General features: G+C 34.7%; 1 protein-coding gene across 12 annotated transcripts in view; it reads right to left on the reverse strand.

Annotated features, from left to right (window-relative positions):
- Positions 1-324: 324 nt before the first annotated feature.
- FAM3C (FAM3 metabolism regulating signaling molecule C) overlaps positions 325-27,698 on the reverse strand; it is a 47,773-nt gene continuing 20,399 nt past the window's right edge. For all 12 annotated transcript variants that reach the window (XM_019031624.4, XM_055392176.2, XM_019031622.4 and 9 more), the window contains 7 exons: positions 23,753-23,782; positions 22,917-23,040; positions 15,746-15,804; positions 14,556-14,606; positions 11,701-11,785; positions 2,616-2,742; positions 325-2,024 (listed from right to left, as the gene is read on the reverse strand). In XM_019031624.4, the coding sequence (XP_018887169.1) occupies positions 1,935-2,024; positions 2,616-2,742; positions 11,701-11,785; positions 14,556-14,606; positions 15,746-15,804; positions 22,917-23,040; positions 23,753-23,782 (566 nt within the window). In that variant the 3' untranslated portion in view covers positions 325-1,934. The remainder of the gene's footprint in view (positions 2,025-2,615; positions 2,743-11,700; positions 11,786-14,555; positions 14,607-15,745; positions 15,805-22,916; positions 23,041-23,752; positions 23,783-27,698) is intronic.

Consider the following 27,698-nt stretch of genomic DNA (forward strand, 5'->3'; position numbering starts at 1 on the left):
AAAGTTAAGTTGGCACAATCTATACAAGATTGAACTGAGACAAAAGGAAACCACACCAGTTACATAACCAATCTTTGTCTTCTTTTAACATTTTATATATCTGGAAAAGCTATCCTTTTACAGTCTTAATAAAAGGGCTTTTTCCGCCATCTAGATACTTAGCTTCTTACATGTTAAGATACATCTAGGATATTACTATTTTTAACCACAGCAACAATTTTTTTTCCAAGTTAGGCAGTATAATAAATGCTTGAAAAACCTTGTGTGAGTTTTTGTGAAGTTCTGTAGGTATATTACTTTGCCAGATAATACAAAAAAAAAAAATTCACAAAGCAAAACCAAGAGTATTTATTTTCATTATTTTAAAAAACTGCAACATTTATTTCACAATCCCTGGAACTGTAAAATAACTATTCTTTTAATTTACAGAATTGAGGGAAGTATTTTAAATGTCAAAATACACATGCTGAATGTGATTTAGCATATAAGCACCAAAAATCCCAAAAGTATACAAAGATTGTTTAAACATATAAGGTGCATTTATTCATGAATTAATTACATTCAGTTTGAAGGAAGAAACAGTACTCCAAAGTTCATCAATATTTAAGAAATTATCTGAATAGCTTCCAACTTGGTTTACAGCTAAATAACAGATACTGCTTTTAGGTTTTTTTATACAATGCATCTAAACTTTAGGTTTGAAATTTAAGTGCTGCCTTACACTGTGAATGGCAGTTTGATCACTAAATTTATGTTCCAGTTTGAGATACTTCATACACAACATATATTTAATGCCCTGAAAACTTCTGCTTAAAAACTGAGTTATTTAGTGAACATCTGAAGGTAACAAAAAAAGATAGATCTTCTATATTTTTATGTAGAATTGGGTATAAAGTCATTCCGGGTCAAACACAATTATTTTTTAAATGTTATCAGTCCACCCAGTAATGAGAACTTTTGTAAATATGCCACTATAGCTTCGGGCAATAATTGCTATTATGAAGTTAGATAAACACAGGATTAATTTCTTGGTTTACAAATCAAAATTATTGTGATATTAAAGCATGCCTCCTTCCAAACCACTTGGTCAATGCTGATAACAATTAAGAAAAACGTATGCTAGTATTGCTCTAAATATACTGACTTAGCTGTCCTGAATGACCTAATTAGGTTGGGGAGGGGACTTGGCCTGGTTCTCCAGTTCTGTGAAGCTGCCACCTCCAGCCTCACTCTAAATAGCTTATACAAAATCAAGTTATTCCCATAGCTAACACAAATCCAGCAAGCTGTGGTCCTAAATGCCATCTACATTTATATATTTACTTTTTTACTGTGTACATTAAGAATTTTGTTGTGCTTTTCACATATCCGATGTATGTTTTCATATTAAACATTCCTCAGTTTCTTGGGAAGGAAAGAAAAAGATCATGAAAAGAGGTACATCAGGAGAGTCGGACTGTAAAGTAACATTACACACACAACTAGCCAAATCTCTTTTTAATTTAAAAGATAATGTCATCACAAGGCAACATATAGAAATATAAAAGAAAATAAAGTATCCACCCTAAAATCCCTATTATTCCATGATATTTTCACAGCAACTAGTATATATATCAATATATTTTTCACAAACCATTCAGTTACACATTGTGTATGCTTTTAGAATTTAAAATATGTATTACCATAGCAGTCTAAACATTGTACTTTTAGGGAAATGTGCGGAGACACGGTTCAGTGATTTGATCATTGTGATGATTATTTACAATGCTATCTATTTACGTTAGCAATAAATAATCCTGATATCAAAAGAGACAATACTCATGCACACACCAAGATGGCTGCATGCTCTTAAAATATTTACACATAGCTCTGCCATTTATAGCTCTCCCATTAATAGTGAAAGTGCGCTTTCTTCAATTCTCTCCACATTTCCATTAGTCTTGCTTCTGGGGGATGCATCCTTCCATTTCTACAACTTCAGGCCATCCTTCATATTTGTTTGTATCCTTATTGTTCTTTATGTGCTATTGGAACACAGTAATAATATACAGTTTAAAAAACCGTTGTAAACTGCTGATTTGCAGTAACATTTTACACATTCTCATTTCAGTAATACTCATGTCAACAATAAGTTCATTTAAATTACTGGTCAAGATATTAAATGAGTGACCCTCAGGCTGTATCACATACATGGCAGACCTTCAAATAACAGCTGAAAGAATACATTGCACGTGCTTTTAAAGGATTATTTGCTAGTCAAAAACTAACATTTACATTCTACTAAGTTCTAAAATATTTCCAAACTTAACTGATTCTAAAATCCAAAGCTCAATTAAAATCCTTAATAACTAAAGCTTCCGAAAAGGCTTAAGATAGGTAATCCTATTCCAATGCATTGTCCTGTAGGAAAAAATATTCCTGTGCAGAATTTTTAAGTTTTGAAATTTAAAAGTACGATGGTTATTTCAAATAACTGATTACCAAGAATTTATGACAAATATATGATCATATTTACTATCTGCTTTATCTAATTTTCAAATAGCTGGGATGGGAAAATGTACCGTAAGGTTTCACAGAATTTGTTTTTGTTAATTCTGAGAGTCTATGACACTAACCTGTTCAAAAGGGCTTTTTGTCTTAATGCCCTTCCCACCACAGAAGACCCAGTTGTCTCTAAAACCAAGATTAGTAATAGATGTGCTCCCCAAATCAGCAATGAGCCGCCGTGCCTCATCATTGAGTCTTGAAGAGGGAGAGAAAGAATACAACAATAAACAGAGGGAACTGTATGCTAATACTGGTTCACTGGGATATTAACACATAACATGAGACAAAATGAGACTTTAAATAACAGAACATTTTGGAAAATAACTTTTTTTCAGAGTTACATTTCTACTGGTTGAATTCTTTAGTGACAAAAGACATGAACTCCAACAATTAATTTTAAGTTTATTCTATTAAAAGGACCTGTTAAGTTTTTATTTCACAACAATTCACCTTCATTTAACTTTTTAAATTACACTCATCAAATAAATAAGGGATACCACAGTTAGTAGATGCCTACCCAGGCTAATCCAAGGTCTTAAGCAATCAATATTTTTATAAAATTAATCTTTTTGAATCTCCACTAAACCCTCTGTAAATTACATTTGACCAGAATAAAGGTAAATGCTGACAAAAATCTGTATGTTTCTAACATTATGTTTTATTTAAAAGAAAATGAATTTTGAGAACAGATATATAAATTGTACTTCAGTGATAACTGCCAAGTGGTTACTTAATAAAAATGAAAATATTAACCACACAGCAGCTAAATGCCTACTAGCAGGAGGAGGAGCAGTGACAGAAGTCAACCACTAGGGAAACTACTAATTGAAAGATGTCCCTAAAAAATTTTGTGTAAGTGATCATCCTAATGGTCAATGATGTTCTCTCCTTTATCTCTAAGGAGAAAAGAAACTCAGAACATAAATGGTAGCTATAGAGCTTAAAAAAAGAAGAAAAGAAGAAAAAATTAAGGGCTACTTGTACACATATTTGGCATTGAGTCCTAGATACTGCGCAAAAGACAGCTCTAACAGGTCACTTAGAGAGGTTTGTTCTGCTAAAACCTGAGGCAAGGCAAGTTTATATTTCCAAACAGCAGGAAAGTCAGTGAGGAAGGTACTTATTCATTCTACAGTGTTCTTTCAAACATCTCATGCTACTATCAGTTAGCTCCTTTAATATCTTAGTGAAAGAAACACTACATAGAACTGTTCTCATTTAACTAAAGAAAAAGGGATACTCTTATGGTTTTTTTAAAAAAGCTTCATAAAACAGGGAAGAACTACATATATCATTAAACTTTCATGATTGATGCCAACCACATCCATGGGGGCTGTGGAGCTGTTTTGGCCACAGCCTGGGCACTGCTGTCCACCTGGAGGAAGTTCACTAGAATCAGCAAGAAAATAAGCCATAGCCTGTGGAGTATTTAGCCTTTCAGATTCACCTCCTATATTAAGTGGTACATTTATAGCCAAGTGAACTAAAAAGAAGTGAAATGACTGTGCAGAAGAACCAATCTCAGCCTCTGTGAAGACTGTGAGGCCTTCACATGAAATCTGTGCATATGCACTGGCTTTCCCTCCACAGTTCCTCTGCAGCTTCGTTTCCTGTGCCTATCCTTACATGAATTATCCATCACTTTCCACTTGTTTGCTCACTTGATAACCAACTTTGGTGCTAGAGGGAAATGCCCCAAAATTATCACCTGAACCTTGTTTTCTTGTTTCCAAATGTTATTGGGATGCCATGGATCTAAAAGACTGTCAAATTCCACTTGCGTAGTTTATCCAAATGTTCTATTTTCTAACTACCTTATGGAAGTCTACACTTGCATCATCAGCACTAGCGATGAGTTTTGCTGCTGTTAACAAGAATAGTATTGAAATGTCTAGAGCACAGGCAGTAGGCTCAGTGGTCAGCTAAATGGACTGCCTCCTGCAGTCCAATTATGAATTGATACCTCACAGGCCTTTAGGGTGGCTCATAAACAGCTGAAACGATGAATGTGAAGTTCACAAATGTTAAGAGATTGCTTTATACAGGAAAAATTCCCTGCAAAGTAGAAGGTTATCCAAACGCAGGTCTAGCTCCCTGCCAAAAGTAAAATCTTACCCAAGAATTTTGCATCAACTAAGAAATATGTTGACGGGCAGTCAGGCATTCTTATTTTTGTACTCCTGAATTTCAGAAGTGACCATTATGATCTGTATGAATAAACCAAGCTGATTTACAATCAAGCCAGAGATCGAGGAGAAACTTAAAGATTGAGCTTTATGTTTTAACTCCATTAATCTTATTCCTTGCTTTTCCATTAGAAGATACTGAGATCCTGTGCAGATATGCATTAACATAGCAGGCCTGAGCTTAGAAAGGCCTACTAGCAAGACTGACCCTTGGCTATCTGGCCACTTGGATTTGCGGAGGGCTCCTATCATTTTCAAAACTGATAAGAATGGTTCACTGTGTCTAAACTGTGGGCAAAAACAATGCAATTTATGCTGAACACTTGTTTTCTCTCTGGGAGTCTGGTATTTTGCAACAGGTTAGGCAGAGAGTGCCTACATGACCAGCCCCTAATAAAATCTCTGGGCAGTGAGTCCCTAATAAGCTTGCTTGCAGACAACATTTCCCATGTGTTGTCCTAACTGGTTGCTGGAAGAATTAAGCATGTCCTGTTTGACTCCACTTGGAAGAAGACTCCTTTGTCCCTCTAGACTTTGTCCCATGAACCTTTTCCCTTTGCTCATTTTGCTTTGTGTATTTTTGCTTTAACAAATCACAACCATGAGACCTACTGGAGAACTGTCAAAACTGGGAGTGGTTTGGGGGACGTCTAACACATAGCCCTGTGTATATCTAACTACAGTTTTATAACAAGATAACTTTGTCAATGACTTCTAACACTTTCTGATCTGCCTATGTAGAATTTGGTGGATTATTTTATTATTATTTTTAGATATCTTCTGTGTAAGTAAGTAAAAAAAAACTTTATATTTCAAAAGTTTAAAATCATGTAACATAGCCAGTATTTAATTGAATATACAGGAAATATCAAAATGCCCCTTTTTTAAAAAAGCCAGGGCAGCAAATATATTTTTATATAGCATAAAGGTTGGAGATACAAGTTTTTTATTCCACATAGGGCGCTCTGAGTTTGTTACATATATTTTAATCCTTACTAATGGTCTTAACTAGCTGAGTTAAAAATGTATGTCAAATATATTATTTTAGTGAATAATTTTCTTCAAAATGAACAGAAAATTATCCTGTGATAAACCAGGATAGACAGAGAACGGTATCAGGTTTTGCTAGAAGACAATCTAACGCTGCCCAGAGGCAATCTAAACTAGAAAGCGAGGAAGTGGGAAGTGGACACAGGAATCTGTGGGTTCTGCCTCAATCCTTGCTGGGAAAGGAGGCACATCGGATAGTCCTACAGTTGCACCATCAAACCAAGCCAATGCTGCCTTTCTGGAAGCACAGAAAGCAAGAAGGACAATATTAATGGCTCAATTCTGATTAATAGGGAAGAACAAGCTGGGAAGGAGAAAGTCTGGAAGAAAATCATCATATTACCTCAGGGCGTTGAAGAGTAAGAAATGCTAACTATACAAGGCATAAATGACGACCCAGCCTAGACTTTAAAGAGAACATATTATACAAAGTTCAGATTAGAAATTTTTATGAGGGAATACGACTCTTTAAAAACAAACAGAAAAACTCTATAATTTTCACTATATAATTGCTAACACTTCCAGAAAAAAATGGAGCATAGTTTCTAAATTAGTGCTATCACAGAGATGTTTTATGATGGACTCAAACTTAAGAAAGGAAGTGTGCAAAAATACAAAGCAAACCACATTACTAATGACAAAATTTTTAATACTACTAACCAGGAAGACCTGTAGTGCTCAGAATGAGATGAAACTCATAAAATTATTAAAAGCCACAGAAACAGCTTTTGCTACTAAGTGTGAATAACAAAGGGACTCACTGTTTCACGAGAATGATATATCATCCGACCAAAGCATGACTATCTTTTACAGGGAGGCAAACATTCTTTGATCAACATAAAAAGGGAACAGTAGCTCAAGAAGTCCATGTAAGTGCTCTAAAGTAAATTTAAGCCTCCAGTCCTGTAAACCCCCTCCCCCACTTCATACTTTTAGATTGTAAAGGAACTTGTTGAAATAATCATCAAGGTAGTGTCAGTTATTTTAGAAGCCTCATGGAAAATGGGAGATGCTAAGACATTATCCCAGTTTTCAAAAAAGGCAAGAAAATTTTAGAAATAATGGTCCAATAAAACTAATGTGAATTCCTACCAAAATCCTTGAAGGGATGACAAGAAGATCCCGTGAGCATTAAAAAGCAATAAGGAAAGAAAGGGAAATAAAGGGGAACTAGTGGGAAGGAGAGGGAAATAAGTAAAGCCAAGTTAACGTCATCACAACTATTTCAGCTTTTGAAGAGGTTTTCAGGCAGTAGATCAGGGTACTGCAATTAGCACAGTCCATGAATTTCAAGTGAGCATATGATAGTCTCAGAAAATAACCTCTGTGAATAAAATAATGAAATAGCAGCTGGATGGTATTCCTGGTAGGGTACACTGGTAACTGTTTGAAAAGTAGTTTCTGCAGCTGATTAACAGATGCATCCCTTGGAGGAAGCCTCTAGCAGGGTGGCACACCGCCCTTGGTAAACATTTTTATCAATGACTTATATTTAGACATAAGCATGACTTTGAAGAGAGTACAAAGCCTGGATCATGGAAACTTCATAGGACGAATGTCAGAATCAAGACCAAGTGGGTCTACATCAGCAAAATTAAATTTAACAAGGATAAACGAAAATAAAGGCCTTCATTTAGATTAAACAAAATCAAGTTCTGAATGAAGAGAAAGACCTGATTTGACAGTGGTTTAGGAAAAAAAAAAAAAGGCCTGCGATCAAATAAAAAGATTTGAGAATTTAACTTGACCAAAAACTTACGAGCCAAAAATGTAATGTGACTGTTTAAAGAAAACTAATACAATTCTAGTCTGCATGAATATTCAAAGAAATGTAATCTCTAAAACATGGTAGGCTAGCATCTGCATTGTACCTTGTACCGGCCAAACCACATCTGGAACCCTGTGTTTGATTTGATGCATGCATTTTAAGAGAGACAATAATCAACTAGAGAATGCCTAAGAAATATAGCCAGGAAGATGAAACAAATTAGAAGCTATACATGACAAAAAGTTAAAAGAGCCTGTGTATTAAGCCGGAAAAAGAGAAAACTAAAAGAAAAATACCAATTAGCTTCAAATACCTGAAGTATCAAATGATTTGGGGAATACACTTACTGTTTTGTTGTTCCATCTATCCAAATTAAAGAACGTCAGGCAGAATTTAGAGGGAGACCACTCTGAGAATGTAACACTGTATTGTGAATATTTTGTTTCAATCTATTTCAAATGGAGAAATGAAAAGGTACTGGCACATTAAGTAGGTAGGAGGTTAAGTAGAGGTATTCATAGAGAACGAGAGAATCTTGCCCAGGCTCCAATGCTGCTTTAGGTGACCTTTAAGATCCCTTCTTACTCCAAGACATTCATATTGAAGCCCTTCACGTAGGCATAACATGTCATAGAGTATTCTCTCCAAAAGGAAGAATACAATTGGCAAGTTTAGCTTGCTCATTCAAACCATTATCTCCTTTATAACCAAAGAAAACTTATTTTAGTGAGGGTCGGGGTAGAAAGTAGGTATCATTAGATAACTGTACTCCCTGAAGTGTTAAGTTTTCTTAGATGTAAGTTTTTCTCTATCTTGTTTTTAAAATGGGCTTCACAGAATCAAGAAACACCATGATTAACAAAGGAAAATACGTTTCTTTAGGGCAGAACTTCAGAGCCTTTCATTGTGAATCCCGAAAAGGGGCAAAATATAAGGTACCATCCTCAAACTTCTTTGACCATTAAATGTACTTGTAAAGGACAGGGGTTCTACCAAACACACTCTGGGAAATAATGTGATGGAGATCAGTCCTAGTCAGTCTGCTGAAGTTCATAGCACTGCAAAGCAGGCTTATCATGATTAAGAGAAACTAGGATCAGAGACGACGAGAGAGAGAGAGAGAGAGAGAGTCAGCTGGGTCCTGCTTTCTCTGCTTAACATGCCACCCAACCTTCTCTCTTGGAAAGAGCAGGGACATTCAGTTTACGCACTTAACTTTCTTGAGTATAAGTGGAAGAAAACGAGGTAAAATTCAATGGCCTTAAATAAGGAAAAGCCGTAATACATCAGCAGCAGTAAGCAGAATTTCTATTCATATATAAGAGAGGGTATATAACACAACTGGTAAATCACTGCAAATGTGCCACAATTAGACACCTGCCAAGATAAAAGGGATATAAATATATATATATATAAAATATATATATAAATATATATATAAATATATAAAAATATATATATAAATATATATGTGAATATATATATAAATATATATATAAATATATAATATATATAAATATATATAAATATATATATAAATATATATATAAATATATATAATATATATAAATATATATAAATATATATATAAATATATATATATATATATATTAGATGTAGACTGCCTTTCTTAAGGATGTTGTCCATTTCAGTATAAAAGATACGATGCTTACAATTTCTTTTACTGGTATTTAGAAAAAGGAAATATTTGAAATATAAACTCGTGTGCCCCAAACTAATACAACTCAATTCATTTAAATTCACAGATGAATCATATATTGACCAAGTGACCAAACGTAAAGAAATTAAAGTTTAGATTTTTCCTTTTGCCCTAGAGGTTGAACTCTCTTCCAAAGCTGCTTTTGGTGCATTTAATGGGCACCAAAAAATAGCAGTTGAAGAGTAAACATCATTCCTCCCCTAGTTCTTAGTTGTGGCTACAATTTATTATTAGCATATTAGCAGATTAAGGGGAGCAATTTTGATTCCCATCAGGTATAACAAAATAATCTGGTGAAAAACGGAGGTCATGTTTGTCAACTCAGAAAAGTGGGGCCTTTTCTTTTTAATGTTAAAACTTCAAATTTTACACGTAATAGCCTATTCTCTCAGCAAAAGCAAATAGCAAGTTACCTGTTTTTTGATGAGAGCCTAATTACATCCTGTTTCATTCTATTTAGGTAGATGAAAATGCTTGAATAGGCGAGTTTTATGTTAACCTTCAATTTATGGATTTAATATATTCTTAGTTGAACCAGATAAAACGCACAATGTCAATGAAATTACTTCAGCTTACAACCATTTATAAAGTATCACTGTTTTCATGTAAATCTGTGATAATGTAGCTATAAAATAATACATTTATAAAAATCAATACATAAAAAATACAAATTTCTGTATAAATCTTGTAGTATTAAGGCTCTGTCAATTAAAATCTATAAAAGCTATAAATCTTGTAGTATTAAAGCTCTGTCAATTAAAATCTATAAAGGATGTTTTTTATCCTTGATAAGTCATCTGAAGAAAAGTCAGAGAAAAAGTTATTTTTTTCTAGAAAGAAGAACATTAAAGGGGATTTAATCTCAACCAGAGAGGCATGAAGTACAATTACTTTTATAAAACAATTTTAAAATAATTGAAATAGTGTCTTTTTGGAACAGAGATAAATAGGTCAAGTGAATGGAACAGAACAGAAATTCCAGAGATAAAGCCAAATCTACATAAGAACATAGGCATTGTGTGTCATGGGGAAATTACAAATGGGTTTTTAAAAATACATGACAACAGTGAAATCACCGGAAGAGAAAATCTACTAAATATCTAATCTGGAGGTGGAAAAATACTTCTCAAGTATACAAGGAGACTGATAGAAAAAACATAGACTATATAGACATTAGTCTAAAATTCTAAAATTCAAAAAGCACCCTACACTAACAAAATTAAAAGCAAATAATGTACAATAAATACATTTCTTTTTACATTAGAAATGGTTAATATCCTTAAAACATGAAGGGGTCTTACAAGTCAAGATAGGCCAACTCGAATGGTCAAAAGACAATTTACATAAAAAGGCAAAAGAAAAAAAACACTTGTGAAAAAAATCCAATCTCAATAATAAAGGCATATTAAAATAAGATACCTTTTCAAACTCTTAAAATTGAAACTTAAAAAAATTAACAATCGGTGCCATGGAACTTCTGAGAAAAATATAAAATTGGTAAAAAAATTTTTAAAATCCTTTTTTAAAAACATGCACATCCTTTAATTAATCATTTCCACTTTAAAAAAAAGAAGTCTATCTTAAAGACATAGACATGGACTGTTCAAACATTTCTAAGATAGTCTATTTTGCTAAGTATGAAAATTGGAACTAGCCTGGGTCCAGCAATAGGCAACCCATTAAACAGGTTATAAATCATGACATTTTAAAAACCAGACTAGGCAGGCATAAACAATTTTTTATAAAGAATATTTAATAATAAGGGGAAATATTCACCACGTAAGTGAAGAGATGTGCTATAAATACTAGCATTCTAAATATTTAATGCCAAAAAAAGTGTCTTAAGTCATCTGGAATAGAAACTAAAATATCATCAATGTTTACACTGGGTAGTGAGATGGACTGGAACTTGGTCTCTTTGCGCTTTTCTATAATTTTCCAAATTTTTACAACATATACTATTTTAAGAAAAAGTTATAAAGCTACTATATATTAAAATTATTTAAAATATAGCACACCTGTATCTTTGACAATTAACTCCATTTCTTGAAATTTACCCTAATGACATAATAATAGGGAAACTTTATATAAAGGTGAGCCCATAACTGCTGATGAACCATAAAAATGCTATTGAAGAATATTAATGCTAGGAAAAACAATTCCAGAATGTTAAAAAACAGAACATAAAAGTATAAAAAATGTTACATATGATGTGATTCTAATTTCATGACAATATATGTGTGATAAACATTTCCATATAAAACCAGGAAGGAGGCAAAGTAAAAACAAAAATTGTTAGTTGTGTTTATCTGGTAGTTTGATTACTTTGCTCTATGTTACAGATTTTTTTTTTTTTAATGAAAATGTATTGCTTTTATAATTACAAATTATAGCTCCAAAAAGTTCTGTAAAGTTTTAAGTTTACATACTTGGTTGCTCCATCATCGTATGTTCCCATTAAAACTATTGTTCCATCTTGTATGGCCTTCAGAAACTCAATAAATGGTGCCACATCTGAAGAAAAAGAAAGGGTTGAGGGTTTTAAAAAATGACTGAATAAGCATCGCGATAATCTCTGAAAGTAGTATTATAAAACATGAAGTATCTGTAAAGCAATAATTTCCAATGTAAAGTAATCCAAAAGACAGACAAATCTTATAAAGAGTTTAAAAACTGTTAAATTTGTCCCTTAACATAATCCCACTATCAACTTAACAATTTCCCATTCCTGATTTATCCTGTGTCTTTCGTATTGATATTCCTGGGGCTAAGTGAAAAAAATCATAGCAAAGTAAAGCATGACCTACGAAGTAAGAAATTCAGAGATCTCTCAGATTTGAATAATTGGGATCCTGAAAAACCTTATTCTGGGGTCCATGCATAAGCTTAAGGAGGCATGGGAGGTGTGTGGACTCCTTAAGTGTATGTAAAATTGTATGGGCTGAGCACAGTGACTCACATCTGTAATCCCAGCACCTTGGGAGGTCAGGGCTGGGGGATCGCTTGAGCCCAGGAGCTTGAAACCAGCCTGGGCAATATAGTGAGACCTCATCTCAACAAAAAAATTTAAAAATTAGCCGAGCTTGGTGGCACACGCCTGTAGTCCTAGCTACTCAGGAAGTTGAGGCAGGAGAACTGCTTTGAGGCCAGGAGGTGGAGGTTGCGGTGAGCTGAGATCACACCACTGCACTCTAGCCTGGTTGACACAGCAAGACCCTGTCTCAAAAAAAACAAAAAAAACAAACAAAAAAAACTAAACGAAAAAAAGCATAACATTGTTTGTATGGGTACTTTACTAGAAAGAGGATACACAGCTTTTCTCCGATTCTCAAAGATATCTGTAATTTTTAGAAAATCTAAAAATACATATACACACAGATTTAAAGGCTATTTTAGGTATATCATTTGCTATAAACTGGGAGAAGGAATATGTTAGGTGATCACTAAAAGCCAAACTAATTGTAGCAAATATTACAGTCACTACTCATTTGATCTACCAAATCAAAATCCACAAGGACTTCAAAATAAACCACTTCAGTGACTATAAACTGTTGATGCCAGATACATAGGTCAGATTCTACAAACCACTTGACATCTTGAACTCTTTACAATGTCTGGGTTCCTTATAGCTCTGAAGTCTAATTCTACTCCAAAACTGGGTTACTTCAAATGTACTCAGTTTCTTTCCACAGCAAAGATGCCAAAGATTTTCGATAACTGATTATATTTCATAATAATAGCATTTTCAATTCAAAAAGATATAACAAGCAGCTAAAAAACTACTTCCATTTAAATGCAAAGGTGGCAATAAACTGCAACAATTTCCTAACCAGAAGAATGCTGCTAGCGGTAATTAATCTACCTGTGACAAGAGAAGTAAGGAATACCAGAGCTCCTGGTCATATGACTGATTTCAACAACAGCTTTGTAAGACTGTTTCTATCAATAAATTTTGGCAGGACCAATTTATGCCTTTAGAATCTAAAACTGATGGTCCCATTTTAAGTTTATACAGCTTTGACAGCTATGCAATGTTGCCCTAATGTTATTTAACAACAAAATAATACACGGCATCTTTTGTTTTTTTGAGACGGAGTCTGGCTCTGTTGCCCAGGCTGGAGTGCAGTGGCACGATCTCAGCTCACCGCAACTTCTGCCTCCCCGGTTCAAGGGATTCTCCTGCTTCAGCCTCCCAAGGAGTAGCTGGAACTAAAGGTGCATGCCACCATGCCCGGCTAATTTTTGTATTTTTAGTAGAGACAGGGTTTCGCTGTGTTAGCCAGGATGGTCTCCATCTCCTGACGTCGTGATCTGCCTGCCTCGGCCTCCCAAAGTGCTGGGATTACAGGCGTGAGCCACCGCGCCTGGCTACATAGCATCTTATTACAAGCTGAAGATATGTTGGAAAAGCTAAATTATCTGAGAACTCTTAACATGAATTTCAGGAAGCCTAATAGCTGTTGGCTTCTAGGGAATATACAAATGGAATGGGGAGGGGCATGGGAGATCCTCATACTGATCAATCTCCCAAATTAAAGAATCAAAAGATAAACCAGTGTTGGCCTCCCTTCAAACTGGAGGAAAAAAACCCATCCTTCCGGGCAGCGTTCTTCTTTGGGGTGCCAGTCCCTTGCCTCTGCGTGCTGGTAACTTCTTCCCACTCCTTGTGGGACTTCCAAATAGGGAAGGGGAAAATATCTGTGGATTGCTTTACAAGAAAGAAAATTCTATTTCTTCCCTGAAATATTCATCTACCTAAAAAATTAGCTGCAAGTCAGAGGGTAGAACTGTGATGAATAATAGGACTGCTTTTCTAAAACTGATAGTTTATCTTGTCTTTCTAATGCTCCTAGTTATGATTTATTTTTGAGACTGAAAAATCACATGTAAAAAAAAAATCAATTCCTATCACTTAGGAATGCTTACATTGGTTATTCTGGTCTTCAACTTACTTTTTTTAAAAAATTTTAGACAGACTTAAAGGAGCCCAAAACTTTTGAATTGGTTGTCCTGTAGAAAACAAGATGACTTTTTTAAAAAAAATCTCAATTTTGATATTATTATCTTCAATTATACACCACAAAAATTTTTTTCTAAGAAGACGAAAGTATATAAAACATGAATGATAACTTAAATACAGCTGGACATTTAGTGAACAGAAAGTAAGGGAAACAAAATGAACTAACACAAATAGCATCATCATTCTCTCATTAATGGGGTACATTGTATTGAGGTGATTAAGTCAGTGCCAGCAAAAGAACACAGTCATGTTATTTATGCTTACCTCCTCCCCACATGTCAAAATATTTAGTGTCTAATACTTCTCCTGTTTTTCCTAAAAGAGATTAAATTCATATCAAATTATGCATCTGAAATATATCATACACTGTAAGACCAATAATCTCATCCAATGATTGATGTGAATTCATTAGCAGAGAAGGAATTACTTTGAGAACTTAAAATCTGAATCATATGCACCTGAAATATATTTTTAAAGGGTAATTTCTTAATAGAACTTTCTCATTAATCTTTTAAGCTGAAGGATAAATGGAAGTTCATTACTGACTGTAGACCATTCCAATTCGGTTAGATATATTTCATCCTTGTTTCCATATTCTCTTATTTTAAAACTACTCAAAAGTAAACCTTTTACAAAAAAGAAGTATCTCCTTGAATCAGATGCCATTTTCTACATTAAATCAGTTTTTACAATAAAACTTACATTAACTTGCCCTATAAAATGTATTTTTTGCTATTAATGAAATAGACAGATGCTGAACCTTTTACCTAAGGAAATGAAGAAAGCAGAAAAACAAAAATTTACCTCTTGCTGTGAAAGTAGTAAAATACATTTTTCGACACTATGAAACTACAGTGGTTTCTAACAATCCTATATATCTTATAACCATCCTACATAGCTTTATGGAATACTTATTGTACCTGAACAGAGAGGATCAATATGCAGTTAGGCCTCACTTTATGGTTTTAGGTTTTCAGATTTGATTTTGAAGGAAAATTTGAGATGTTCAGGATTCAATCAACTTATTCATACTAATTAAGCTATCAGAAGAATGTGGCTGATAATGAAAAATTACAATAAATTCTTATTCTTTGTTCCTCCCCCTACACCATCCTTTGTCATTTCATACACCTTCAATCCTGTCAACCTATCTTCCTATTATGTTAGGATTCCAAAATTTGAAGCAAGATTTTATCAATGTGATGTTAGACTGCTTGGTTTCTGACAATCTCATGGAAGCTCTTGCATAGCAAGTTAGGATACTTTCAAGAAACACGCTATAAATTCTTAGACACCAAGTCTCCACCCATAGATTTTTTGCAGGGCAGGGATGGGACAGAGGGCTTTATCATCAAGAGCAGCACTTTCTAACCTGATCCTCTGATAGTGCATTTTACTTTGGGACAGAAAAATACCCAATGATTACATCCATAAGCTAAAATAATTGTTCTTACCATTTGCCAAGGCAACATTGATCCCTCTTCCAACATTATTCTTAACACCACTCATTAAACTGAAGGGGGAGAAATTGAAATAAATTTAGAATTAAATATTGTACAATAACATATCAGAAAAATAAAGTCTTGCAAAAAAAGTTAGGAATATTATACATATTTTCAATTGTTCGGTGCTGCGGAGGAAATTAAAAAGATCTCTACTAAGTCAGAGAAGACAGTCTAATACTGAATAATTTTAAAGCAATGTCCTTAAATAATATTTCACAAATAGAAATACATATTAAAAAATATTAGGCCTGAAATAATAGGCCATTTTTGTGCTACACTGCTTCAGATTATTCTTAAAACATGGATATTAAGCACATGTTCTGCATCATTCTTAAGGTATCAAACAAAAGATAATCTCTTTTCTGCTCTCTTCAATACCAGCGTGACATGAAACAGAAGCGAGATACTACCCCCATCATTTAAATCTAAAAGCAAACAGAGTGGGGGAGCACTCTTTCATGAATGTTTTACCTAATTGTGAACATTCTCCTAGTGATTATCACTGTAATGTTCCTCTACACTAAGAAATACTGCACTCATGAAATCACTGCATTGAATGACAGTCACTTACGTGGTGACTACCTGAAATAATCGACTTCCATGGGCAGCTCACAGACCACTATATAAAGACAATGACACTGTAAAATGGAAGGTACCAGTGACAAATTTGCTGGTTATCAGTTCAGTTTGCTCAATTGCTCAAATTAGAATTATTAAACTAAAATTGTGAGTTCTTTTAACTCAAAACTTCAAGGTAATAGTAATACTCCCAGTGGTGTGCTGTTAAATATTTAACAACTGGTCTGTGTTTAGGAGAGAGAGGCAATATGCACATATGTGACTACACGTGCACACACTTCTCCATATATTGACAGAATTATATATACACATAGGCACACAATTTATTATAAACTACTAAAAGATGTATAGCACACAATTTCATAACTAAAATCTACGATGTACTTTATTATAAATCTCAGTCGATTCTCACAGAGTATTTTAGTTGATTTTTCAAACAATTCACATCTGCAGCTGAACTATGGTTGCAATTGATGAATGAGCTCAGTTCTAACAAACGTTGGATCTATGTTAATGAGTAAGATAAAATAAAAACAAATAATGGAGATTCATGTTCAAATTCCACTTGCCTGTCAATGATGACTGAATCAGATAATAAGTTTTAAATATTGGAAGACTACTTCCTACATTTTTGGTGCTATCCACCATATAATAGATATAGATAGGACATATTTTTCAATTTAATCTGCATAATATTTTCTCCCTCACCTGAAGTCTAGAACTTGAGTCTGCAAACTTTTTGTGTAGAGAGAAAGCACTAAAGAAGCTATAGGGAGATACACTCAAAAACACTATAAATAAATCAAAAGAAACACTTTTTTTAAATGTTTATGTAACTCATAGGAAGGCAGGAAAATGAGAAAATGAAAACAAATAATAAAATAGTAGACTTAAACCCTCATATATTAATAATTATAATAAATGAAAATAGTTTCAACATACCAAATAAAGACAGAAATTGGCAAAGTGAATTAAAACAGGAACCAACTACACACTGTCTACAAGAAACTCACTTTAAATATAATTATATAGGCAGTGGAAAGTAAAAGGGTAGAAAGAGACATATCATGCAAACATTAATCAAAAGATAAATTACAATTCAATTATAAAGAAACAACCCAATTTATCAATGGGCAAAGGGTTTCAACAGACATTTCTCCACAGAAGATATACAAATGGCCAATAAGCACACAAAAACATGCTAGACACCACTAATCATCAGGGAAATGCAAATGAGATTTCACTTCACATCTACTAGGCTGGCTATAATCAGTAAGTCAGACAATAACAAGTGTTGGCAAGGATGTGGAGAAACTGGAACCTTCATACACTGCTGGCGGAAATGCAAACAGATGCAGCCACTTTGGAAAACTATCTGGCAGTTCCTCAAATAATTAAACAGAGTTACCATCTAAAACAAAATCCACTCCCTGGGAGTATAAAGAAATCAAAACATATGTCCACATAAAATGTGTACATAAATGTTTCTGCAAATGTTACTCATTATAGTTAAAAAGTGGAAACAACTCAAATGTCTACCAACTAACGAATGAGTAAACAAAATGTGGTATATCCATACAATGGAATATCGTTCAGACATAAAAGGAATGAAGTTCTGATACATGATATAACATGGAGGAAGCCTGAAAACATTACGGTAAGAAGCCAATCACAAAAGACCAAATATTATATACTACTTATATGAACTGTCCAAAATAGGCAAATCTATAAAGACAGAAAGGAAACTAATGGTTAACTTAGGGTTTGGGGGTGGGGAAGTGGGGCAGGACAAGAAAGGCATAGAAGGATATTAGCTAAGGGGTACAGAGTTTCTTTTTGAGGTATAAAAATTTTCTAAAATTGACTGTGGCAGAGATTGCATATATCTGTGAATATAATAAACCACTGACTGTATAATATAAATGAGCGAAATGGACGGCATGTGAATTATATCTCAAAGCTGTTTAAAAGTACTAGCTTGGATCACATACATTTAAAAGGTTCTATGCTTTACTACTTAACTATTGGCTCAGCTGCATCAAAGAGAAGGAAGTTTCAAAATGTACTGTTCTGTTTCTTTCAGAAATACATTCAATAAGTAAACTCCATCATTAAGAAGTAACTGCTGTGATTAACGGGTTAAGTGCCAGAGTGACTTTTCCAAGTAAAGATCATCTAGGAGTATGATGTGGCATTTTACAGACTGAAATCTATTATAAAACAAAGAAATAAAGGTAACAAAGAAGCACAATGACATAGGCTTCCCACAAGAGGGCAGCAGCTTATCAATTTTTAAAAACTGAAATTCAAACAGAAAATCTCTAACAAATAAAAAATCCACTGAGATTTAAAATGTATAAAGGTTAGTAACCCTTACTAACACAAGTTGAAATATTTTCTTTTATCCTTCATGAATGTAAGGTACCCCTTCCCACACCTCTAGGCAAAATTCTAAAGGAAATGATTATATCATCTGTAGAAATACTCAATATATCCAAATATAGATTTGTTTCAAATAGCTACTCCATGTTCTAGTTATTAGTTATTATCTCTTAAGATAGTTAGTTTAAACCAGGGCTTGGCAAACTATAGCTCACGAGCCAAATCCCGTCAACTGGTTTTTTTATTTGTTTTACTACTCATGAGCTTAGAATAGTTTTTACATTTTTAAATGGTTACATTTTAAATGATTATGTAAGTACATACATAATAACCTTGATTTTACCTCTTTGCCCTCATAGCCAAAAACATTGATCCCTTGTTAAAAAAAAAAATCCCTCAAAATAATCTCATATTCTTGCAGCAAACATTACCATTAAAATCAAAAGTAATGAATTATTCCTAATATCAAATTCATACAAATTGAAATCAAACGAATATATGCCTTAGATGAAAATTATAATTGGAACATAAGTTAGTGCTATGGGTGCTCTAACGAGAAAGAAAAAACCTGTAATCCCAGCACTTTGGGAGGCTGAGGTGGGAAGACTACTTGAACCCAAGACTTCAAGACCAGCTTGGGCAACACAATGGGACCCCATTTCCACAAAAATAGAAAAATTAGCTGCATGTGGTGGTATGCGCCTGTAGTCCCGGCTACTCAGGAGGTGGAGGTGGGAAGATCGCTTGAGTCCAGGCATTCAAAGTTGCAGTGACCTAAAATTGCGTCACTGTACTCCAGCCTGGGCAACAGAATGAGACCCTGTCTCTAGGTAAAAAAGAAAAGAAAAAAGAAAAAAAGTAAAGGAAAAAAAAAAAAGCTGCAATTACTGTTTTTCCTGAAACCTGAGGTTCATACCTGCGATTTTCTATTTCTAACTAATGAGACATTTAAAACACATCTTTATCTGCATAATGTATTTTGACTTCATCTACTTATGACCACCATCCTAATTGTAATTATCACCTGTCTGTATCAGAGTTTCTCAAACCCAGCCTCTCATTTTAAGAGCCTGATAATTCTTGTGGATGAGCTGACCTACGCACTGAAAGATGTTTAACAGCATCTCTGGCCTCTACAAGGAGTACCTCCAAAGCGATGACAACCCAAAATTACAATGTTCCCTGGAAAGCAAAACTGCCCCCATCGAGACACACTGATCCAAGATTAGTAGTCTCCAAAGTGAGTTACATGTACTCAGAGCAGGTGCTCTGAAAAGACTAAATTCTCTGCTTATGTTATTTTTATTATCTACTTACAGATTTTAGTGAATGTATAAGCAATAAAGTCTGTTACCAATAGAGAGGCAGTATGAAAGTGCTGTGGCAGTAACTGGCAATGGCCTTCCAATTGTCCTCTCTATTCCACTTCCTTAATTATTTTACACAGCAACCAGATAACTTTTTTCAATATAAATAAAATCACGACATGCCAGAATTTGAAATCCTTCCCCAAGTTCTCAGTACACTCAGAAAAAAGTCTCAACCCTTTACCTGCGTGGCCTACAAGTTCCTATGCAGCCTGCCCCTAATTCACTTCTCTCCAGAGCTATCCAATCTTAGGGCCTTCGAGCAGGCTTCTTCCTCCTGCTCGAAGACCAAGGATGGTCTTCCTTTCTATCCCTCAGATCTCAGAATACACATCACTGTCTTAGAAACTGTTCCATAACCCTCAATCTAAAGTTAGACACCTCTTTCCATCCACTCTCGCCAGTACTCATCACACCCTGCTGCCCTGCAGGGCTGGTATCACAATTTGTTTGTTCGTTTTTTGTTGTTGTTGGTTTTTTTTTTTTTTTTTTTTTGAGACAAAGTCTCGCTCTGCCGCCCAGGCTGCAGTGCAGTGGTGTGATCTTGGCTCACTGCAACCTCCATCTCCTGGGTTCAAAAAATTCTCGTGCCTCAGCCTCCCAAGTAGCTAGGATTACAGGCCCATGTGCCACCACGCCCAGCTAACTTTTGTATTTTAGTAAAGACAGGGTTTCACCATGTTGGCCAGGCTGGTCTCAGACTCCTGACCTCAGGTGATCCACCCGCTTCGGCCTCCCAAAGTGCTGGGATTACAGGCATGAGCCACCGCGCCCGGCCTGGTGTCACAATTTATAAGTACGTATTTTTTTAAACATCTGTCACCCCTACTAAACTGTAAGTTCCATGACAGGAGGGATTATGCTCAAAAATACTTGCTGAACAGGTGAATAAATGACTCTCAGAAAACTTAAGACTCTTTCTTTGGACTTCAACCTGAGGCTTGGGTATAAAATCCCACCAAGTATTTAATCTCTCATGGTAATGGCAGAATGGTTCCTGAAATAAGAATGGATAGGTGGCTTGCCTCATTTAATGGTTAAAGAAACTGAAACACAAATGCTACATGACACGCCCACCATGCTAGAAGCAAATTCTCCGGCTCTAAGCCCAGTATGTATTTTACCAAGCTCCACTGTCTATGCACTGTTTGCTTTTTGACCTTAGATCTTTAGCTGTTCAACATTAGGCTGAGGGATAGAGAATAGCTTCTAAGACAGTGATGTGTACTCTGAGAACCAAAGGACAAGAAGGAAGACAGCCAAGTGAAGAGTGAGGAAAGACCATCCTAGACAGAAGAGCATACTCTAAGGCCCCAAGATCAGGAAGATCTGGAGAGAAATGAATAAGGGTCAGGATGTGGGTAAACAGTTGAGCTTTTTTTCTGAGTGTGTTTTGTTGTTTACGGTTTTAATCTGTGAATAAAAAACCTGCTAGTAAAAACAGTCTGATCTTTTCTTCTCTGAACTAAAATTCACACGCATCAAGGGAGCAGAATAGATGTCCAAAATCATCCATGGATTAGGTATTCTAAAAGAACTTTGTTCCTGTTATTTAGAATCAAATTTGCGGTCTATTTAACCAAACAAGATAAAGAGTGGAAATGAGAATGTTTTCAAAAACCTACAAACTTCTAAAATGCAAGTGCCTTATTACACGTCAGTAAAACAGGACTATTCTAATGAGAAATCAGAAGACAAATGGATTAACAATAAATCATCATTAGAATACGGGAAAATAAAGGAAATCAGTACAGACCTTAATGATCATCTAGCTCAAGCCCTTAATTTTACAAGAAAAGTGTTGTCCCATGAAGCTCAATAAACTTCTTACAGCTAACTGCCTGCAAAAGAGGCTAGGATAAAAATTTAAGAGCTTCAATATTAAAAAGAAGAGGCACATAAACAGCTAGGAAAAGCTGCCTAGGTCTCCTCTTTGCTATAAAATTATCTCTTTATTCTATATAATTCGTGACAAATTTATTATTTTATATTAAATTTAAATAAGCCCCCATGTCTAGTTTTCTAGGCAATAGCATATTAAAAGCAACCAACTAAAAGTAGGATTTGCAATTTCAGCAGCAGGAACTTGCGAGCAACAGTTGACACTGAGGTAGGATATCAAAAATCCTAAAAACCATCCTTTAGAAAGCATCTCAACATAGGAAACCATTCAGCTTAGAGGCAAGCAGTTTGTGCTGCAATGGAACTGAGGTTATCACTGGATCATTTCACACTTCAACAAGTAGCACTCAAATATTTTAAATGAAAGACGTTGGATTTCATTTAAAATAAAGAGAACACATTCATTGTCCAGGGCAATGTTGCAAACAGGATTTCTGCCATGATGAAAATGCTCTCTCTGCTGTTCCATTTGGTGACTATGAACCACATGTGGCCACTGAACACCTGAACTGCGGTGACGGACACCAAGGAACTGAACTTTTTAGTTAATTTAAGTGAATTAACTTTCTTCCTAATATTTAAGGATCAAAATTAAATAGCCACATGTGTGCTAGTAAATGGGACAGTGCAGATCTAGAGAATTCACTCAGAGGAAATCTCTTATCTCTATAAAGCCGAATAAGTGTTACGTTCTTAGTCACTCTCTAATATAAAATTTAAGAACTTTAAGGCCCCTTGAATTCATGAGAAAAAAACTACATAACAAAAATGGAAATCACTTTCCATTAATAAAGTATACCGAACACATTTTCAAAATATCCATTAAACTCAGGTTCAGTTGGCTGCAATTTAATAGCACACCTTATTGTCTCAAGTCAACAAAGACTTACACATTATCTTCCAGGCAGATTTTGGGTCCCACCACGTTGGCTGCTCCACTTGCCATTTTAAAAGCAAAATGCTTCTCAGGGCAAGCTTTTGAGATCCCACACTTATATCTGGGAGGCTTTGTAGCTTTGGGGGAGAAAACATGATGTCTTTTTTTAGAAAACAAGTTAATAGACTTTACCTGACTTTACTTCAAATCTCAAACCACAAAGGGCATTACGCAAAACATCAAGATACACGTATCTTAAAATACAAGCTAATTTTTTCCCCTGAGGGTTTCAAAGAACCTCAAAAAATTAAAAAAAAAAAAAAAACCAGCAACAAAGAAACCCACAACAGACACCAGAACTTCCTAGGAAACAAACTAATAATGGACGCAAATGGGTCAAGTAATATGATCTGCATTAGGGCAAATATATTTTATCTAACTATGAGTTTATTTTTAAATTTTAGGATGTGGGGGGTTCTGAATGTTACTTTGCACTTCTAGTCCATATATGCACACAAAATCATCACCTCCAGCATAATTAAAAAAGGCCTAATGTTCCATTGACTACCTGCCCATGTACAGTATTGTTGTAACTAGGAATTCTCCTCTTAACTCCTTCTCACACCAATTTCTGTACTTATAATAATGGAGCTAAAAAACACAAAATATCCATCATGAATAATTGTCAAAAATATTTGGGCTGTCCAATCAAATAGCATACTCATAACTTTAAAAAGCAATTTCTAAAGCAGTTTTTCCTCATACTGAACTACTGACACTTTGAATATAAGCTCTCATATGCCTAAGGCAGAATAAATCATACATAAAATATTGAGATGAAATACTTACAACGTGCAGCTGTGTCCAATGCTGATCTTGCTGAAAAAAAAAATTACTTTTGTTAGAAGGAATGAGTCTATTGGCAAGTATCCACTTTTAAAATATATTTAGGTCCACAAAAATAAGTGTTCAAATAATGATTCAGTATACAATAAAACATGAATATCACTTAAGAAAAAGTGAGAAAGTAACTTCACACTGTACATTCATTATAAACTATTAAATAATTATGGAGGATAGTATTTTACTACTGATAAAACGTTTTATTTTTCCCTTACCATTTTGTTTTGAATTTTAGTTACTATATATTTAAATTTCAGTCAGGAAGTTACTCTACAAACTTACCTTTCAATGTTTATAAATATAAATTTGGTGAATATGATGGTGTTTAAAAGTTGTTGCTGCTGTATGGTGTTGTACAGATATGCAAAGAAAGCCCCAGAGAATATACATGAATCTATCTTAGTGGTGAGGTTAGGAGATTGCGAGGGCCAGGGAGGGGGATGAGGAAGATCATTACTAAAAGATTTACAATTTATCAGTTCAAGGAATCCATGAGGTCAAATCTTAATTTGAATGTAGTAGTTCTCAACCTGACCATCTATCATAATTATAGTTAGGGCTTTTTAAAAGCACTAACATCTGATCCCAGCCCAGGAGATTATAACTCAGATCATCAGAGTATTGTGGACAGCCATTTCCTGATTTGACTAATAAGTATGCAGTGTGATAAATGTTAACCAGCTGTCTTGCTATAAATAGTCACACAGTTTTTAGTTCTGTACTATTTTAGATAATTGTGAACTTCCTGTAGGTCCAATACTCCAACTAGTAAGCTGAAAGTTAAAAGATCGTATCGAAATGTTTAAAAAGAGGAAAATGACCAAGTAAATAAAAGCTCATTAACTCAATAGAACACTCAGTAGAATATTATGCATCATTAAAGCCATAAAGGTAATACAATAACATTGAAAAAGCTTAATGCCCAGAACAAAGCAGAAAACAAACCTTATCTACACTTTACTGGGATATAATTTTGGGAAAATCAGTTTTTTAAGTATTTTAAGTACTTAAAGTCAGGATTTTAACTACTTAAAATCAGGATTTTAAGTAAATAACATCACCTCCATTTAATTTGTGTAACAGTAAGGGGAGTAGATACTTTAAGGTGAAGAAACTCCTGTGAAAGACTTTTCTTTCCAGAAGAAAGCTCATTTTTATCCAATACACATCAAAATCAAAAGCCCTGTACTAAGTCTGCAATTCTGAAAACATTAGCACCTGGTGGCCAAACAGGTACATTAATTTTCATAAACAGCTGTCCAAGTATAGAATACAGGTACACCATACAAACACCAAAATCCCTCCTCTCCTACAACTATTTTCCCCTCAAACTACACTGATACCTTCAATGCTTAATTTCTTTCTGCATATACATTTCATTTCAAGGAACAATAATAAACATTTGTTATTGCATTTCATCAATGAATGTCCTTCAGTAAGTCGGGCTAATGAATCAGAACTATTTTGCACTTTAGTTGTTAATAATGTCTCAAGTAATTTATGTATATACTATATATCAATGGTTTAAATCTGAAAAGGTAAAAATAAATAAATTCAATAGAACATTAAGTATTTATGGCCGGGTGCAGTGGCTCATGCCTGTAATCCCAGCACTTTGAGAGGCTGAGGCGGGTGGATCACGAGGTCAGGAGATCGAGACCATCCTGGCTAACACGGTGAAACCCCATCTCTACTACAAATACAAAAAAAAAAAAATTAGCCAGGCGTGGTGGTGGGCACGGAGAATGGCGTGAACCCGGGAGGTGGAGCTTGTGGTGAGCCGAGATCGTGCCACTGCACTCCAGCCTGGGCGACAGAGCAAGACTCTGTCTCAAAAAAAAAAAGAAAAAAAAAAAGAACATTAAGTACTTATTGCAGCAATATAGACAAAAATTATTTGGACTGTGTTCAGTTCACTTACTAGCTAAGTATTCAAACTGAAAACAACACTACATTACGCCACAATGCTGAATAAGATTGGTGAATTGTATCCATGTTGATGTCCTGATTGTGATAGTGTATTATAGTTTTGCAAGACATTACCAATGGGAGAAACTGAGTAAACAGTATGCACCATCTCTCTGTATATTCAAATGGATTTGTAAAAAACAATACAATTATCTCAAAATAAAGTTTTATAAAAAATTGTTTTTAAAAATTCATAATCGACATTGGTAATTTCAACTACTAATTGTAGGCAAAATTTTCACTCTTCCTTTCTAGAAATGTTTTATTTTTCTAAAATAATACCATATAATAAATATAAAGCTACATAATTTATAGAAACTGTCAAGTAAGTTTAAAAAATGGAAAACGAATCACCAAAAGAATTATTTAATCTTATGGGTCCTTAAGATAGTGATTATAGCAAGAATCCTCCTACTGGATTAAACATGTTAACCTTTCATATACTAAGATGTTAAACAAATGACAAAGATAACCATATGTCCATCTTCGTTAAGATAGTCTGAAATGAGAATTAAAATAAAACCACACAATTAAATTTTGGCCAATTCAATAGATTGGCAACCAGTAAGGTTACAAAGTACTACACTTGAGTTTTGACATCAAAATAACCATCTGCCCTCATAATGTCTAAATCAAATAGCTAAAATGCACACAAAAAACACTTTGCAGGTTCTTAACATCAGGAAAAATCAAGAAATAAAAAGTAGGAGAATAAAGTAGCTCAACGTTTGTTCATAGCTGACTACCAGTGATATTCCAACTAATACAGCTTTATGTGAATCCCACTTTGGAAATACTCTTCCTTTCCAAGTAGAAATCCTAATTCTCTGTTACCTACATTTGTTTTCACTCAATCAGCATTTACTGATTGCAGCACCCAGTGCTAGATGCTGGGTGAAGCACCAAAATATTGCCTTTAAGACTCACTCTTGGGTGAAGGGAGACAGACACAGGAAAAAGAGGAAAAAAAGAAAAAAAATTATATAATGCAAGGCAGATTAAAATCAGTGCCAAATTGAAATATAAGTACTATGCAATCAGAACAAATGTTCAGAAAAAGGAGCAATACATTCTTAAAGAGGGAGGTTCAAACACAATTTCTTCCAAAGAAGGGGAATTTATGCAAAGTTCTAAAAAATGAGAAAGATGTGCAGGGTGAGGAACCAGGACGAGCAAAGGTCAGGGTTGAAAGGACAGGAGGGGATTTGAAGCTGCAGACTGTGTGCAGACTGGCGCAAGAGTGTGACCCATGCAGGAAGGAGGGGTGAAGAACAGCTGAGAAAGGCAGGCTGGGGGATTTGAGTGCCACCCTAAGTAAGGAGTTTGGACTTTATTCTCTAGTAACTGGAAATACTAAAGATTGTTGAGTTTTAAGAAAATGGCTCTGAAAGTGGTGAGATAGGCAGATATCAGAGATGAGAAGAGAAAGGAGCATCACTATGATGTTCATAAAAACAGTACAGATTAGAGATGAAGATCCAAACTAGGGCAAAGATGGGGGACAAAGGATGAGGACAGACATGACTGGTATCACTGGAGAGGAACTATCAGCTGCATGTGCACAGTGACTATACCACACTGTAGCTTCACCCAGCCTTCTCTTCCATCTTCTTTCTAAAAACAGTGGGTCTTTTCCCATGTAACTTCTATTTGTTCCAATGGTCCCACTGCCTCCCTTCTCCCAAACATCCTCCTTTCCTTGCTGGTTCAGTCTCTTCGCATTCATTTGTCCTTCACTGAACTTTCACCCAAGGCCTATAGACAAGTGAAAGCCTATTACTTTAAAAAAGAAAAATATGTGCAACTTGCTTTTGAGTCAAGTTACCATCTCATAAGCTGCTTCTCCTACCATCAACGTGTCTTAGAAGAATTAGCTACGCACATTGCTTCCAGAGCAACATGGAACAAGTCCTCTATGCCTTCA

This window comes from Gorilla gorilla, chromosome 6, assembly GCF_029281585.2.
Source record: "Gorilla gorilla gorilla isolate KB3781 chromosome 6, NHGRI_mGorGor1-v2.1_pri, whole genome shotgun sequence".
Classification (NCBI taxonomy): domain Eukaryota; kingdom Metazoa; phylum Chordata; class Mammalia; order Primates; family Hominidae; genus Gorilla; species Gorilla gorilla.